Here is a 19,359-nt window from a genome sequence, read left to right as displayed (position 1 = left end):
TATCCCTGAAATATCGAGAATATTATTTAAAAAAATATATATACTAGATATCTCTTAATTCATACCAATTGGCTGAATTCCTTGATAATAATTCTTTTTGCTTGGAATTTTATTACGTTTTTTTTTTTTTTTCAGTATTGTACATTGTGCTGGTTCCAAAAGGCACATTAAATTTCTTTGCTGATATGCAGTAACAATACTTCTCCTTTCTTTCCCTTATAACAAAATCTTAAATTCCCAAATTATAAAGTCCTCACCCAGAATCAATCTCAGATCATCCTTTTGTTAATTTATAATAACCATCAATAATAACATTGATATCACCATGTGTATTAACCCCTTCTACCCTAGATATATTAAATGGACTTATCCATCTTTAAATCCGGACCAGATCATTTATTTACTTAATTAGGTAAATTTCAAAATATGTACTGACTGAACAGCCAACAGTACAGACCATGACTATGATCTTTGCCATCTGATCATGGTCAGTACTGGGCACTTGTTTCATCTTCAAAAAGCGAGGCTAATGAAATACTACTTACCCAATTTTCTGTAATATTTTTCTTGCTTCTATTAATACATCTCGTTTTATTCTACCAAATGGCATGTACTCCTCGGCCATCTTGGCATTCCGTAAAGCTGCCTGCATCATCCAACATCGCCTGTAAAACATACGACAGAGATCCATTCTATTCTTCTTTTTACCTTATTATTTATTTGCGTCGGTGCTTTAGTCACCTATACAAACACACACACAAATTAGTTTAGCAAATTTCCCACTCCAAATAAAACCATGTAATTAAACAATTTAAAGATTCATTTTAAAACAATTTATCATGAACTCAAGTCAATGAAGAAATAGTAAAGTTGTCAAATATGTTATAAAATTGAAGACAAGATAATAAATAACTTTTTTTAAATCAATTCTCATTCTTTCCTTTTTATGCTACATATATTAGTTAATTTATCATCATACTATCATTAGAAACATTTTATGTACGTCTCGTCCAGTTGAAAAAAGGGTATTAGCTTTGGATTTGTTTATAGTCAATATTTAGACTTCCCTTCATTTCCCCCGACATCATTATATTTCCAAGATGTCAAATCACCAAACAGTAATTTAACCTCTTAACCTTTCTAAAGAATCAATAATAATTCTCTTTTGAGGTTAGAAAGATCATTTTAAAGGTTACGAAGACACTTTAAGGTCCTCATAGCCAGGGCTTTTTTTCACAGATTTGGGAAGCAGCCCAGTCCTTAATTTTGGGGGAAAATTACACAGTATATTTGCAAAAGGGGACGAAAAAACTCAATGCAAATTCAATTTTTGGGGAAAACTGCATGATTTTAAAGAATTTTTCTTTGGGGAAGCAGCCCTATACCGGCCCTTGCCTATAGAGGAAAAAAGCCTGATAGCAGATGTCAAAATCTCAACTTCAATATACTTACCATTTCAGCAGTAAATCTTGCACCTTCCCCTGAGTAGTTTTTGATGGACTGCTTGACTCTAGTTTGAATCAACCCTGAGACTGGTGACGGCTGGTTGTCTAGCTCTACCAAGCGGTATTTTTTTGGTTGGTTCTCAAAACTGAAACAAGTTATCCCACTTTATATGTACAGTCAATTACAACAAATGTAACACAGACGGGGCACTCAACGAATTCTTACCAAAAGAAAGGACATTCAAGGATTTGTAAATCACTAACAGGGTGATAATAATTCATCAAAAATTCAGACAACAGATATGGACAGTAAGCTACAATTATGATCTCAAAGACATGCGTAAAGTTTTAAAGGAAATCCAGCAATGGTTTATGATAAATGAGGATATACATTTGAGACAGAACATAGAAAAATGTTTTATACCCTTGAGGGCAAATACATACAACGTGAAACAATAGATTAAAGAAACATATAAAACATAATTCTAATGAAAGTGCATAACAAAAACAAGAATGCATACTCACTTGTTTAAATCTGACCATGCATTCCCAGTCTTGGATTTGAATATTTTAGAGAATGAGGACCGTAGCCTCAGCCAAACGTTTGTGTACGGAGTGTTTCTTGGTACATGCCCGTCTCGTCCCGATACGACCCCATTGTAAACAGAAAACATAAATGTCCTTGACTTTTGTGATAGATTATCTGCATCTTATAAAAGTTATTAAGTGTTCATTGAGAAGGGCTTCTCACTTCTATCTTTGATAGAATAATGTCAAAAGGTCGATTGTTCTCCTTGTCAAACACTACCTCCCTGAAAATATCAAAATATTTACTTAATGAAAGCATCAACAAAATACACCAAACAAGACACTTTTGGCTAATTGCCAAGGGGTGAGGGGGGGCAATATTATGAGGTTATAATACATTGTTGAGTACAATACTGAATTCTATTGGACTAGTATGCAACTCAAAACTTTATTGGACGAGGCGCTAGCAGTGTCTTATGCCCTATTCTCAAACTTCTTTATTTCTTTTAAATGTCTTTTAACAATATGAAAATTTTGTTGTATTTCTTAGTATGATCAATATCTTACCCTGTATCAGCTGCCATACACTGCTCATCAACTTTAGGTTTTGGTTTGGTTTTAGCTGCCTCTGCATCACTTGGTATCAGTTTCTTTATCATAGAATCAGCGTCAGCTTCAAACATATTCGCTTTCGCCTCCGCTAGCTTATTTTACAGCCTCAGTAGGGGCATGCGAATGGAGGCGTAACTGGTGTCTCCTGCAGAAAAAGGCATTGGGTTTGAATCAAGGACATACACATTACAAAACACAATTTTAGCCCTTAACCTACTGAATTTCTGTGAAGGAATCACCAGGCTTTGAAGCAAAGAGCTTTCTTTTCATGGACTTTTATATCAAGATAGAAAATTGACCTTTCTACAGTATAAAAGCATGGTCAGACTGCTTTTGATTGACATGCAGATTGGCCTGGTCTTATACTAGGGTATCAAAGAATACTTGTGGTTGACAGCAGGTTAAGGTACAGGAAAAATTATGCAAATATATACATCACTTAAACAAGTATAGAAATCAATGCCAATTGGATGCAGGTATAGATATACTTGTCTCAAAATGTGATTTATGTATAATCTTACAAATTTAGACTTGGTTTCAACTCTCATAAATGACAATTATAGTCCCAAATGAAAGATGAACAAGTCAACTTTAGGACATTTAGTGTGGCAAAGGCTTAAAGTAAAGTATTAACCTTTTATCTTCTTCACCATTCAGCAACCGCCTGCAACCTACTTGGCTACTTTTTAGCTCCAAATTCGTTCAGCGCCATTTTCGCAGGAAGTTTCTCCCCGCTTTACTCTCTGTGACGAGTGGAGCTCCAGCCGTTTTGCCAGACATAGAGTATCTCTCTTCATCATCAAATGTGCCATAGTCTAATGGTGAGACGAGGGTGGTGTATAACCGTCCAGCCAAACTTGTCGGTCACTGTAAGATCTACATTACTTGTCTTCTCCACAACTCTCAAAATCATCTGTAGAAAAATACAAAATAATAATGTGATACTTCATGCCTCTTTCTTTCAAGGGCATTAATCATGTCCATTTTTAAAGGGTCAAACAAAGTCTCAGAAATAATAAATCTAGTTTTATTTTTGTAGAAAACAAAAAAAGTATGTCTTGAAATGTTGCAATAAACAGATCCAAAACACGTGAGGTGAACATGCTATATCACCTTAAAAATAGCAATGAATTTTAAAGCAATTTGTGATAAAAACAAGCAAAATGTAAACAAAATTGTATTTTGACTGCCATTACAAAATACTAAATGCTATAACTGTATTAATTGCCAAAATGTTAAAAAGAAGCAAAAGATGGCTCAGCTATATGGCCAATTGAGTAACTTTGAGAAATTTAAGCTTAATGGGTCAATTAAAATGTTACCGAAATGGTCCATTTTTTATTTGAGATGGTAATTTTTGGCTTTTATCACATAAAATGAGAAGTGTTTTCGAAGTTTAGAGTTGGGCCCTGTTCTACTGAGTGAAAATTGAGATTTACCACAAACTCACTAATTATTTTTCATTCACACTTTTATTTCATACACTTGTTTTAATCCTTATTAAAGAACGACCTCAACACAATATCTAAGCTGCACTTACGTAAAACAATGAAGCTTCTGTAAGGCACCTAAATAGCTTTCCTCACAAATTTGCCATTTTGCAACATACCATGCAGTTTATTTTATGTTAAAATCTAAAATACTTATACATAATGTACTATTCTATCTACCTAATGTCACAAGTTCATCATCATTCAGTCAATTTTCTCCTCCTTTGTCAGTCAACAGAACTATTCAATATTGCCATTAACTAAATCTCTTTAAATCTTGTTGTTAAAGTTTTAATCAGTCTGCTTAAGTTGTCAATCAAATACGTTACTATAATTCCTCAATTCAAAATTTGGTGACCACATTACCTTTATTTGACAGAAGACTGTTGCTGTTTCTCTCATAGAAGGTTGTTGGAGCCCAGTCTGGGTCATGGGCAAATGTTGGCGTTGTCATCATCATCATCTCATCAACAACATCTGTATCATTGGTCAGAGTCCTCAATAGGCTCCTCCTCTAGTTCCTCTTCATTTTTTTTTTTCATCTCCGAATTATCTCCCCCTGTTGAAAGATAGGAAATTCAGTATTTAATATCTCAACCCTTTGCTGTATAAAACCAGATTTTTCATTCTTTTTCTTGTCGTTTTTTTCCCCCTTAAAGGTATCATGCTTCACTAAATTTAATGAATAACAATTTTTAGTTCCAAAATTATCATAAGCCATTAGATTTAAAGATGACAGTTGTTTGACACAATTTCATCTATAATAACTAAATTTCCCCCTATGTTCAGTCACTGCAAAGCTTCTGCAGACTTATTACATTAATGTGTATACCAAACATGCAGGAAAACATTTAATGTTGCCTTTTTTTTTTGTTGGATTTCAAATCACAATGACGTGTAATGCTCATATTTCCAGGTTACTGGTGTGAACCAAGACCTTCTGTCTTAATTCAGGTAGAAGTATGTACCAAAGTAAAGTTGTGCAACATTCCTTAAACTAGCCAGACAGCTTCCCTCACATGAAGAAAATCAAGGTCCCTTGGGAGGAATTCAAACCCCACACCAAAGGAAGCAATTGGATTTAAATCGACAAATTAAACACTCAGCAATGGACTAAAATTCATGTAGATTATTTGGAAATTAAAACATGTAAGGCAAACGATAGCATCCAAAATTTAAGACTCTACCTGCCTCTATCTGTATTATCATGAATAAAGTGCCACTTTATAAAAACTCAACAATTAAAATAGGTCTAGATATGCCTTCAAAGCTTTACCTTCGCCTTCATCATCATTTCATCATAATCTTTATCTTCATTATCATCATCACCACCATCATCATCATCACACCACCTACAGGTTTTGATTTCAAACGCGGCTCGAGATATCTTCTTTTTCAGTGTTGTTTTCGAGCCATCTGTTTTAGCTGGTTCCACATAGTCATTGTTCAGTAACACTCGTACAAGTGTTGCATCATGCTGTGGAAATAGAAATCGTGAATAAACTAAGGAAATACGCATCTATGAATAAAATGTACTTTCTGATTATATAAAGCTTAATTATTACATAATGCTTCCTGAAAAAACCTTCCCAACTGAAAATGATTTTGGGAAAGTTTTTTTTATATATATATATTTTTATTTTGGAAAGTTGTTTTTTTCTTTTCTAAAAATAAATCTACAAGCAAAAACATACATTGTAAAGCTCAAAAATTTCTCTACAAATATTACTAAAACAAAATCATTAAGTTTGTTGAATACATGTTTTCAACTGTAAACAGATCAAATATTTAGTAATAATCCAATAGACAATCACAATGTCTGTTTTCTGCAGTGAGCCATAGCAAAGAATTGTTAAAAAAGCATACATAATTTCTTTTATTATTATAATCTACAAACCAGTTTTGCTTGCATGCTAATGGGTGTTACTCCATCTTGATCGGGCAGATTGGAAGACGCGCCATTTTTCAACAGAAATTTCACAAGATCAAAGTCATTATTATACAATGCTGACATAAGTGGAGTTAGACGTCCAGAGTGCTCTAACGGCTCGAAAAAGTCCAACGGTAAGTCTGCGATGGCTACATCAAACAATGGTGTCTCTGGCCACTGTACCGTGTACACAACATCGAGACTTGCTCCCCCATCCAAAAGCAATTTAATGTAAGCCCTAGAAAATTAACATAACTCTTAATTATCACCTGAATTAGTTGTAATGTCCTGCTTTAATTTTGGAACCATCTTTGGTAGTTTCAAAATCATTGCAAACAACAGTCTATACAGATTGTGAATATATGCGGATAGGCCTAGCTCACTCATCCTGACATTACCAAGTGAATAAAATTATTTTCAGAATGTATTATCTAAATAACAATATTTCCAAGATTCTAAATAACAATATTTCCAAGATTTTCGATTTTCTTTTCATTTACTTTAACTTCTCACTGTTCATTAATCAGTTTACTATATGGCGAATATAGTCCTTTTAAACTTCAGAACTAATGTCATAACTCCAGTTTACATTCGCAAAATATATGCAAGACTTAGAATAGAAAAATTAGAGTTCCAAAAAACTGCAATATAGAAAAAGATGCAGGCTGGCTTTGCTTACGTCTATTTGTGGATGCTAGTGTGTTTGTTTGTTGCTTTTTAGTTGTGTTTCATGTCTCATTAACACAGAAAAGGTCATATGGCGACTTCCCAGCTTTACTGTTGCTGGAAGACCTAAGGTTACATTCTGTGCATTATTTTAGACACAAACGGGCATATGAGTAGAACCACAAATGTTCCATATGGAAGCTGGATAGCTTCCTCACAAGAAAGAATCAAAAGTCCCTGTTAGGTTTCAAACCCACAGTGGTGCGGGGGAGGTTGTTTGAAGTAAACTACCTCAACCACTCAGCCATGGATGTCCCATAAAGAACAGGCAAGTGCAAGCTAGTATCCCACTGGCACTGACTAAGCAGAATTCAACATTTATACAACAATGGTGATATTTGAAATGTAGAAACATCAGCAAATGTGTTCATACACTGATGATCAATATCATTTGTAAGGTTAATACAATAGTCTTACTTTCTATTTGTTTTTTCATTGTGGATCGATTGTTGGTCCCAGAACAGCGCTACCATAACTGTTCTGTCATACACATCTTTCTTGTTCAAGTCCAGATTGACACTACTCTCTGTAACAAATTATGATCTTAAGATTTTACCATGCTGACAATAGATTTACCCGAAAACTAGAAATGTGTCCATAAGACACGGGTGCCCCCACACCACAAGTTGAAAACTAAAAATCTTTTACTAAGTAAAAGGGCAAGTGATGTTGATCATTATTCCTGTAAAGTTGGTTGATTCTAACTCAAGCACTCCAGGAACAAATAACACAACATAATAAAACAGTTTTTACAAAGTCAAGGGAAATAACTCTACAAATACTGGATAAATCCACATGCAAAACCCAAGGTGCACAACTACATTATGCTGAGCAACCTTGCCGTAAGGTTTAATGACTCTATGTCAATTCCTTTTTGAGTTACATGTGACACAAGTTGAAAATTGCAAAAATTTTCTAAGTCAAGGGCAATAACTCTAAAAATACAAAATAAATCCACACGAAAATACCCAGGTGCACAACTACACATGCTGATCAACAGTCCTGTAAAGTTTCGTGACTCTAGGTCAAATATATTTTGAGTAACGTGCGATACAAGTTGAAAATTGCAAATTTTTACCAAGTCAAGGGCAATAACTCTAAAAATACTACATAAACCAGACGAAAATACCCAGGTGCATAACAACACATGCTAATCAACATTCCTGTAAAGTTTCATGACTCTAGGTCAAATACTTTTTGAGTAACGTGCGACACAAAAGAGAACGGATGGACGAACAGAAGGTCCATGGTAATTCTAAATGCCCGCCACTAAAGTGGGGGCACAATAAGATTAATGCAACCGGGGTTCAAACAATTTTACGACTTCTACAATATGCGCAAAAGATCGAGTAATCTATTGTGACAGGTGGTGTACCCTAAAGCTTTGAAGTTTGTTTGTACCCGTGGATAAACATGGAAAAACCAACATGTGCCGAGGTCTGGATAACATCTTTTCTTAAGAAATTAACATTTGTTACATCCACAAAGATTCCCATGGATGAACTTAATGACTTTATCATTCCTTCTGGAAAATATCTTGAAATATACAAATTTTGGAAAGCTAACAATCCAAAACATAGTAAAACACTTCAACTTCAATTTCCTATGTTGTTTAATAAAACCCTCTTCTGGAGAACTGACTTATTTCTGTACAACAGTCTTAAAATCAAATTAGTACTTACCTAGGAAATATTTAGCAAGTTCTATAGGTTGATGTGTGTAAGCAATATAAACCAAGGGATATCTTTTGTACTTGTCCAGAGCAGTCAATGACACGCCTTTCTCTACTAGAGCTTTAGCAACCTAAATGTAAATAAGTTGTTGAACTGTTTAAACTTAATCATAACCTAGCACTTTCAATTACAATTGTTGAGAAACACCTTTCTCATATGAAGCATGCAAAGTCAGATTCAGTTACTGTGTAATTTTCTAACCACATTAAGTCAGTAACTTGAATTTTTTGTTGTTGATGGATTTTAAGTCACATCTAAACCAATATTGATTAAATTCATATGGAGACTATCCAGCTTTATTGGTGGAGTAAGACCAACTGACCCTTAGGTGTAAACAGTCCCTGGCGTGAGACGGCATCAAGTAGAATCAAAATTTTCCATATAGCTGGATAGCTTTCTAACATCGAAAAATCCAAAATCCCTGGGGAATTTTTGGAAACCTCATTGGTGATGGGCATGTGGTTTAAAGCCTGATTAAATATTTTGTTCTAAAACAATATTATTTCAAAATACTCATTATACTGTAAAAGAGAGTGGGAAACATTTACATCTTGAATCTTTAGAAATGAAAATACGTGAACCTTATCTTTATTCATACAAACAAACTAAAATGTTTTTTTATTAGAAATACTTATAAACAAACAAGGATTCATCACACCTTTAACTGAAGTGCACTGTCTTTACCAGGGGTTGTTTCGAGAGCCAAAATATGTAACAGATTCTGACCATCTTTATTTTTGTAATCTCTGATGATAGCCGTGTCTTTTATACGATGTAGATGTCGTAGAGCAATGTGGTATTTGTTCACCTTCAACGCAGCCTGTGAAAAACATTCAAATCAATTAGAATTGCCCTTCTTTGAGACATAATAATTATTTGCATGCAAAAGAAACAGGTTTTCAATATTAACAGATTGGCGATCCATATAATCAGTTGAAATGCTGTTAAAATTGGTTGTACTTTCAGCTTGTACATTAAAATATCCCCCCTTCACCCATGGCCAAATCGGCTGTTTTCGTTGGAACATCTTTTGCCTCAGATAAATATGAAAACCCTGCGAAAAACTATGCCTCTAAACTATTTTTGAAGATTCGTTTAAATTATAACTCAATGACTGTCTACAAGATCCAGAAATAAATCTGTATTCAACATATTCTTTGAACACTCTTTAATAATAGCGATAAAACAACACATTCTTTTAAAACTTTTATGAAAGTCAAATTGTTGTATCATTACACCCCATTAGTTCAATGAAATTCAGTCAGTAATCACTTAAAAACTGTTCTAAATTATAGTCAAACCTGTTATCAAAGGCCACTTAAAGGACAAACATGATATTTATAAACAGTGGTCTTTATCTACACGTGATGCTGTTCTACTTATTAATAAAGGGTTGTTGAAGAGTGGCCTTTATTTACATGGTCATCTTTATTTACTAGAGGTGATTTTTAACAAACACAGGTTTAACTATGTTTAAGTTAATATTTTACAAAAAATATTACTTTTTCCAAAACTTGGAATTGTATCATACGAAAGCCACATTTCTTCATAATTTTGGAGCAAAACAGTGTCATAAATATTGATGTTAAGGGAAATTAAAGTAGTATAGTTTTTTTGTTTTAATTCAAAGCAGTATAGTTTTCTTTGTTTTAATGTATCTAAAAGTATAACCAGGTAGACATAACCTAAATGTATACAAACCTCAACAGCCTTTCCAGTGAGTCCCGAGGCATCTAGAATCATATGGGCAACACCCTGTAATTCTCCTTCAATAGCAAACTGTAATATACAGAGAATTCAATTTACAATAATGAAGTGTACAACTTAACTTAGGGAGACTGGTGGGAGTGCCTCAAGGGCAGCAAACCTTAATTCCCACAATATTCATTGCTTTATTAAGAGAATCTGTAACCAAAATTTAAAACTGCATAAAAATCATTTAGAACAATGTTAAATTACTTTAATCATTGTAAAATATTAGAGCATATAACAAGTGTATTTTTCTAACATTTTCAATGACAATGCTCTATATTTAAGTAATAACAATAATAAACAAATAGTAGTATTTCTTTCTTTGTTTTACACAGATTTCAAAACATTTTGGTCATAGCTTGGAGCAGAATGTCCATTTAACCAGCATCCCTGGATAACTAACCAGTAATTGACAATTTCTCTACAATTGACAACTACTAGCCCCACATGATTTCTGATTCACCAGTGAGAGATAAATGGCCACTAGACTCAAAATTCACCTTGGCCTAGACTTAAACACATGACCCCTGGATCACAAATCCAATCCTCTCACCATTGAGTAAAGTAGACTAGTAAATTACGAATGCTTAAACCACACGCAGATCAAGTTAGCAAGAACAAGTATATCTAACATTTACCTGGTATGTATCAAAATGGTACGGTTTCACCACTTTGTCTGCATATCTTGAGCGTTTCCATTTCCAGATGGGAAGTTTCTTTGATGTAATGCTGGAAGTATAGTACTCTCTGCGATCTTTTTTCTCTACCAGTTCTACAATGGTAGCATCCACCTTTGCTCCCTTCTGTAGTAACATTATTGCACAGCTAAAAATAGAACACACACATGGTTGAAATTTCTCTCAATGATACTCATTAATTAGTGCTGCTAATGCTGGTATCTATTTATATAAAATACAGCAAAGACCAATGTAAATACAAGATATAAAGTGAAGGCCACTGGCCTAATTTATGAAATGGACATGACCAACTTTCTTAGTAATTTAAATGGTGACTCAGTGTACTTCCGGCACCCCTGATTTATTGTATTAATTTACCCACTGCTGACACCAGAGTGCATCCACAGACTTTTAAATAGCCAGCCAGTTAGCTCCCACACATTAAAGGCTCTATTCTGGTTGTAAAGGCTAATCACTTTACGTTCTAGCAAGTTAAACAAGAAACATGGTATTTTCTAGTTTTAGTAACAGTGACCTGACTGGAAACAGATTTGCTATTTTTAGCAACAATGACCTTGACCTTGACTCTACATGACCCAAAAGCAGGCAGATGAGCTGGCAGGCATGCAACAACCTAGATAGTTTCTGTTTTATAACTAAATAAAGTCTGTTGTGATTAATAGGATATATTACACTAATGGAAAAACAAAGGGCCATAATAAGGTAAAAACTTATCCAATCATAAAACCCTGACAATACACATCAGGGTACTTGAAGATAAAGCTAATCTGTGAAAATTTGAACAAAATCCTTTGATAAATGTAGAAGCAGTTGGGCAACAGAAGAAATTGTTCACTATACAGGGTTAGAATTTAGCAAAATTTTCTACTTGCAGATTTTTGCAAGTGATCAAATGTTTAACTGGCAATATGAGGTAGTCAACTGGCATTTCAATGATCACGTATCTTATTATTATTATGATTTTTATAATACACAATGACAAATTATGCGTATTTTGAACATCTGGTATGACAAATGATAATAAGTTTGAATGTCTATTGAATATCAGAAACATCTTTTTTACTGGTAAACACAGATGTCTTCTTGTAACGAAACAAAAACATTTGAACACGTTAATTTATAAATGTCATAAACAATTGTTTAGGGATCAGATTAGATATACCAGAGGAACACCCACTGGTGCCAATGTACATTTATAAACTTGTTCATGTTATGTAATTAATTAGGACCTTCATTAATTTTAAGATATTTTGTACTTGATTACACCAAAGCCTGAAAACTCAGAGGCACTGATCTACTATTTCAGCTTAAAAGTAAACACTTTACAGAGGAATGCTACAAATTTACATTGGACCCTGATATAACATCTTGGATGCTCTAACCAATAGTGTTTGGCTGTTATAAAAAGTCCATCAAAATATAGAAACAGAAAAATAAATAGAGCAACCAAAAATTGATTTTTAAGTTTTTAAGGTAAACATCATCAGTTACTGCATCTGGCACAGTAAACATCATCAGTTTCTGCAGGGGGCAGTTGCCAAGCATCATCATCAGCTCAGAAGATAACAATTATGTAAACGTCCAAAATGAACAGTCACTTGCAAATAAATGCTAGCTAGAGTATTTTTTACTGGTATTATTAGATTTTAACTGGCATTTTGCCAGTATGCCAGCTTAAATTCAAACCCTGCTATATACTCTATATAAGGGGAAAAAAACAAAGGGCCATAATTGGGTAAAAAATTATCCAATCACAAAATTCCAACAATATGCATCAGGGCACTAGATGACAACAAAGCTTCTGTGAAAGTTTGAACAAAATTCCTTGAGAAATGTAGGAGTTGCGCACAGAAGAAATTGTTCACTTTAATTTTGTATAAGGAAAAAAAACAAAGGGCCATAATTAGGTCAAATATTATCCAATCACAAAACCCCAACAGTATGCATCAGGACACTTGATGACAAAGCTTCTGTGAAAGTTTGAACAAAATCCTTTGAGAAATTTAAAAGAAGTTGCGCACAGAAGAAATTGTTCACTATATATTCTATATAAGGGAAAAAAACAAAGGGCCGTAATTAGGTCAAATATTATCCAATCACAAAACCCTGACAATATGCACCAGGGCACTTGATGACAAAGCTTCTGTAAAAGTTTGAACAAAATTCTTTGAGAAATTTAGGAGAAGTTGCGCACAGAAGAAATTGTTCACTATATATTCTATATAATGGAAAAAAACAAAGGGCCATAATTAGGTCAAATATTATCCAATCACAAAACCCTGACAATATGCACCAGGGCGCTTGATGACAAAGCTTCTGTGAAAGTTTGGTCAAAATCCGTTGAGAGATGTAGGAGTTGCGCACAGAAGAAATTGTTTACGCCCGCCCGCCCGCCGACATACCTCAATCTAATAACCAGATTTTTCCTTCGGAAAACCTGGTTAATAAAGGATTATATATCTATTGAACTATCACTACAACTATTTACCTGTCATGTTCATAATCTACTGCTAATGATAATGCTGTATGGCCCATAATGTCTGTAGCAAGGATCGGCACACCTCTCTGAAACAGATTTACATAGTTGTTAGGCAGTCATTTTTTTTTTTTGGTTGGATTTTACGTTGCACTAACACAGTATAGGTAATATAGCCTCTTTACAATCTCCAGATTGACTGGTGGAGGAATACCTCAGGTGCCCTACTGGTTATCATTTCAGGCAAAAACAGGAACAGTGTAGAACCAATGACATTCCTTAAGCTAGCTGGAAAGAATTCAGAGTCGCTGTCAGCATTCAAACTCACAGCAGTGGTCATTCACTTTTACCACTCGGCCATTGACGCCCCCTCACTTAAAACATATCTTAATCAATATATAGCGGCATATTCTTTTCTTAATAAATCGTAGTAATAAAGATCATAGATCTTTTATCAAGTACAAACAATAGTCATAAGACAATCGTAATTTAAAGCATAAAAATAGTTTCACACCAGTTGATATATAGGAAATAATGTGCCGGTATATATGGCATATACACTGGAGCTCCGTTATAGCGCTCATGTTGGGGTCCATGATCTGAAGACAGCGTTGTAACGAGTAACTTTTTATAACGCTCATTTTGTAATTATAGCGAAAGTAACGCATTACCCCACCAACCGCCGAAACATATAACGCTTGTTAGTGGAAATGATTGCTTACTTACCTATCAATGGATATCAGTCCAAACTTTTTTTATATATTATTATTTATTATTTTGTATAACATTACTGAATATGTTTAATATAAACATGAAATTTACGAATTAAAAATATAAACCACAAATGTATAATTGTTTATAAATTTCCAGTAAAACAATGGTGTTAACGTCATGAAAATTGATACCTAGTTGATGGGACTAAATTAATCGTCTTTCCTACTGTCTTTTGTGAAAAAGTCAGTCATCTCCAACAACTTTTTTGCCGATAGATCGAAAGTGCATGCTTTTTTAAATTAATTGTACGCTTGTGTGATTAACTGAACTCTTCGGTGTTTGCATGTCTTAGCTAACAGTTTGATACCTGACTGATCAACAGTTCAAAATGAACAAAAGAGCGGATTAACGCTTACCTGTGTATGACTTCACACCTTTTGAATATGAGTGACTTAATTCTGACTGTTTATTGCTTTTGACTGACACATTGAACAAGCGTTATAGTGGATAAATTTTAGGGGGGGAGCCAAGGCATATGAGCTTTCTACTGAGATTAGCGCTATATCGAAGAGCGCTATATCGCGGCTCCAGTGTAATTATGTCATATATTACGCTTAGGTTACCTGTAGTAAATGAATACAACAGATGGTTGCCCCTCTCATAGCAGCTAAATGTAACGGAGACCTTCCTTTCTTGTCTCGAGAATCTAACTCCTTGTTATCCATTGCATCTGTGAGTACACTACACAATTCTATTGGGTCTAAGGCTGACACAGAATTTGGACTGTAATAAATTCAAACAAATGTTAACATATACTTTACATTTATACTTTTTATTTACACTTATCGTTTTACTCTGTAAATGAAACCATCAATCAAACTAATTTTTTATTACCTGGCAGAATTTTCATTTCTGTTATATTTCTTCTGATCACGACATGTTGGTTTGATTAGTTTTCTCAACAATTTTTACATATCTTTCCTTTTTGCAATATCTCTAAAATCAGTCCATCTACCTTGCTTTCCTGGATAACTTACCAGTAATTACCGATTTCTGCACAAGTGAGTGACTACTAAAAAATAATCACACATGATTTACAAGATAAATTACCATTAGTTCAATTGTTACAGAGAAATTTTGCTTTGTGCCTGGATTGCCAACTTGCCTGCGCCACCAGGAATGAGCCAGGTCACCTTTCAGAATCATACAGTCTAAACCAACTCAATACTGATTGTTACTTAACTAACACATTCTAACATTAAAATCCACAAAATGCTCTATGTACAACACCAATTTCAATGCAAGGCAAGTCATTACAAAAATTTAATATATGGTGCAATGGTCAACTTTTAAAATAGAAACAAGTTTGTAACTCATTTTTTCATTGATGTGTTCATTCCATGAGATATAAGATAGAACTTCTCATTCTGTTGAGGCAACTTCCAACCTCCCCCGAGTAATTTAGATGAATTTCATGTTTCATTGTTATTTCCACACATACAACCAAGTCATCAGTATTCAGAAAGGATAAAATACCTAAAAAATAACACGGAATCCAGAGTTTTACTTACTTGTTTTTAGATATAAATGCATAGTGAAGTGGTAATCTATTTTCCTCATCTTTAGCGAAAACGTTAGCTCCTCGGGAAATAAGAAACTCTTCAAGTTCTGTACTGGCATTTGACGTCCCTAGATTAGCCAGTACCGCAGTGTGAAGAGCTGGCTGTTTACCGGCATTGACTTCAGCCCCCGCATTCAATAATAACTTAGCTATCTCAATAACAATGGCCTCATCACCTAAATGAAAATAAACACTTTGTAAAACAACTATATTCATTTCATTATTTGGTTGAATAACTTTTTACCTCAACAACACCATTAAATATCCCCCCTAAGTCTTTTTGAAAGAACTGAACAAACATGGCTTTATTTATAATTTATAATTGATATTTTTACATCAGCAAAAACTCTCAAATGAGAATGTACAGTATCACCTCTATAATGGACAGCCAGGTTTAAGGGTTGTTCTCCGGTTTTAGAGTTTGGCTTCTTGACATCAGCCCCAGCATCTATCAACATCTTTACTATCTGCACTGAAGACTGACTGAAATTGTAGAAATTTGGTAAATTTAAATCTTTTATGAATTTATGCAAGATCATATAAGCCAATTAACTTAACTGATTTACAATTTATATATGTTACAAGCTAAAATACATTTCATTAACCTTTAAAAGCCCTCAAATTATGTCAGGTAGGTCAAGATCAATCAAAAAGTAACTAAAAGAAAACAAATTACTCTGAAACAACCAAAGACTGAAATCACTAAACTTACTCTGCTGCCTTATGTAAAGGTGTGAAAAATCCTGTAGCTTCCAAACCATATACTGTATTGGGGTCGGCACCAATCTTGATCTGAAATATGACCATTCAGAAAATTGGTATCAAGCTCGTACAAAGTAAATCATTTTTTGTTAGACTTTATTTTTGAATTTTGGTAACAGGTTATATAGTTAGATTTACCCTTGCCTTGCTTTGAGCCAACTTTATGGCTTCCTAGTATTGACAATTTTTCAAAACTTTTCAAAATTCTAACATACCGGTAGTAGGAATTTTGGAAATAGATTTAATATACATGTAATCCATGTATGTGGAATGAAACATTACTAAAACATGCAGAGATTTAACAAATACAGTTCAAGTCATCACTTGTTAACAGCAAAGAACTAGAGTTATCACTAAAGGTGATTCATACCTCCATCCACAACTCAGGAAATGACTTTCTAAATATGTAAATTTACATCTTTCCCTTTAAAACCTTTTTGGGTTAAAAAATTTTTAGATTTTTAATTTGGGGTTTAAAGCCGAAAAGGGTTTTTTGTGTTTAAAACCCAGTAAAATTTTTTGTTCAAAGGAAATTTTGTTTAAATTTTTCCCAAAACCCCGGGACCCCCCAAATACTGGTAGAAGCGGACTAAAATATTGATTGTTTCATATAGCCTACATGCTATGTTCATTTTCAAGATTAAACAAGATATGTTTGTAAAACATGTATGCCCCCTATCTGCAGCCAATTAGTCATGTGATAAGGCTATTATGCATGACTTCTGACCCAGTGATCAAACAATTAATAAGGGTTATAAAGTATCTACTGGTCATGACCTTGACCTTTGACCCCTTGAGCCAAAATTCAATAGGGGTCATCTGCTGGTCACGACCAATCATCATACAAAGTTTGAAGTTCCTAGGCCTAGGCGTTTTTAGTAAATTGATCAGAAACCGTTTTTACCTACAAGGTCAATGTGACCTTGACCTTTGACCCCTTGACCCCAAAATCAATAGGGGTCATCTGCTGGTCATGACCAATCACCATGCCAAGTTTGAAGTTCTTAGGCCTAAGGGTTCTCTTATTATTGATCGGAGACCGTTTTAACATACAAGGTCAATGTGACCTTGACCTTTGACCCCAAAATCAACAGGGGTCATCTGCTGGTCATGACCAATCACCATGCCAAGTTTGAAGTTTCTAGGCCGAAGCGTTCTTTAGTTATTGATCAGAAACCGTTTTTACTTACAAGGTCATTGTGACCTTGACCTTTGACCCCTTGATCCCAAAATCAATAAGAGTAATCTGCTGGTCATGACAAATCACCATACCAAGTTTGAAGTTCCTAGGCCTAAGCGTTCTTGAGTTATTGATCAGAAACCGTTTTTACTTAAAAGGTCAATGTGACCTTGACCTTTGACCCCTTCACCTAAAACTCAATAGGGGTCATCTGCTGGTCATGACCAATCATCACACAAAGTTTGAAGTTCCTAGGCCTAAGCGTTTTTAGTAAATTGATCGGAAACCGTTTTTACCTACAAGGTCAATGTGACCTTGACCTTTGACCCCTTGACCCCAAAATCAATAAGTCATCTGCTGGTCATGACCAATCACCATACCAAGTTTGAAGTTCCTAGGCATAAGGGTTCTTAAGTTATTGATCGGAAAGCATTTTTACCTACAAGGTCAATGTGACCTTGCCCTTTAACCCCTTAACCCCAAAATCAATAGGGGTCATCTGCTGGTCATGACCAATCACCATACCAAGTTTGAAGTTCCTAGGCCTAAGGGTTCTTTAGTTATTGATCGGAAACTGTTTTTGCCTTCAAGGTCAATGTGACCTTGACCTTTGACCCCTTGACTCCAAAATCAATAGGGGTCATCTACTCATCATGACCAATCACCATCTCAAGTTTGAAGTCCCTAGGCCTAAGGGTTCTTTCATTATTGATCGGAAACCGTTTTTACCTACAAGGTCAATGTGACCTTGACCTTTGACCCCTTAACGCCAAAAATCAATAGGGGTCATCTGATTGGTCATAAACCAATCACCATACCAAGTTTGAAGTTCCTAGGCCTAAGGTTCTTTTGTTATTGATCAGAAACCGTTTTTAATTAAAAGGTCAATGTAACCTTGACCTTTGACCCCTTTACCCCAAAATCTATACGGGTCATCTACTGATCATGACCAATCATCATACCAAGTTTGAAGTTCCTAGGCCTTAAGGTTCTTTAGTTATTGATCGGAAACCGTTTTTACCTACAAGGTCAATGTGACCTTGACCTTTGACCCCTTGACCCCAAAATCAATAGGGGTCATCTACTGATCATGACCAATCACCATACCAAGTTTGATGTTCCTAAGCCTTAAGGTTCTTTAGGTATTGATCGAAAACCGTTTTTTACCTACAAGGTCAATGTGACCTTGACCTTTGACCCCTTGACCCCAAAATCAATAGGGGTCATCTACTGATCATGACCAATCACCATACAAGTTTGAAGTTCCTAGGCCTACAGGTTCTTTAGTTATTGATCGGAAACCGTTTTTGCCTTCAAGGTCAATGTGACCTTGACCTTTGACCCCTTGACTCCAAAATCAATAGGGGTCATCTACTGGTCATGACCAATCACCATACCAAGTTTGAAGTTCCTAGGCCTTAAGGTTCTTTAGTTATTGATCGGAAACCGTTTTTGCTTTCAAGGTCAATGTGCCCTTGACCTTTGACCCCTTGACCCCAAAATCAATAGGGGTCATCTACTGGTCATGACCAATCACCATACCAAGTTTGAAGTTCCTAGGCCTTAAGGTTCTTTAGTTATTGATCGGAAACCTTTTTGCTTTCAAGGTCAATGTGACCTTGACCTTTGACCCTTGACCCCAAAATCAATAGGGGTCATCTACTGGTCATGACCAATCACCATACCAAGTTT

The 19,359-nt window shown here is 34.8% G+C and overlaps 1 protein-coding gene across 1 annotated transcript in view; it reads right to left on the bottom strand.

The window, feature by feature from the left end:
* Positions 1-541: 541 nt before the first annotated feature.
* Positions 542-19,359, bottom strand: part of LOC132721994 (poly [ADP-ribose] polymerase tankyrase-like) — a 52,532-nt gene continuing 33,714 nt past the window's right edge. The window contains 19 exon segments of the mRNA XM_060706386.1: positions 542-665; positions 1,526-1,591; positions 1,971-2,029; positions 2,031-2,129; positions 2,131-2,257; positions 2,541-2,677; positions 3,430-3,498; positions 5,352-5,552; positions 5,973-6,243; positions 7,149-7,257; positions 8,414-8,534; positions 9,123-9,284; positions 10,166-10,243; positions 10,855-11,041; positions 13,403-13,479; positions 14,728-14,887; positions 15,676-15,901; positions 16,099-16,208; positions 16,438-16,517. Of these exon segments, the coding sequence (XP_060562369.1) occupies positions 542-665; positions 1,526-1,591; positions 1,971-2,029; positions 2,031-2,129; positions 2,131-2,257; positions 2,541-2,677; positions 3,430-3,498; positions 5,352-5,552; positions 5,973-6,243; positions 7,149-7,257; positions 8,414-8,534; positions 9,123-9,284; positions 10,166-10,243; positions 10,855-11,041; positions 13,403-13,479; positions 14,728-14,887; positions 15,676-15,901; positions 16,099-16,208; positions 16,438-16,517 (2,463 nt within the window).

This window comes from Ruditapes philippinarum, unplaced genomic scaffold (genome assembly GCF_026571515.1).
Source record: "Ruditapes philippinarum isolate M1 unplaced genomic scaffold, ASM2657151v2 ctg3762_1_1_1_1, whole genome shotgun sequence".
Lineage (NCBI taxonomy): Eukaryota > Metazoa > Mollusca > Bivalvia > Venerida > Veneridae > Ruditapes > Ruditapes philippinarum.
Note: the sequence above shows the minus strand (reverse complement) of the source record. Positions and strands in the feature narration are given on the sequence as shown.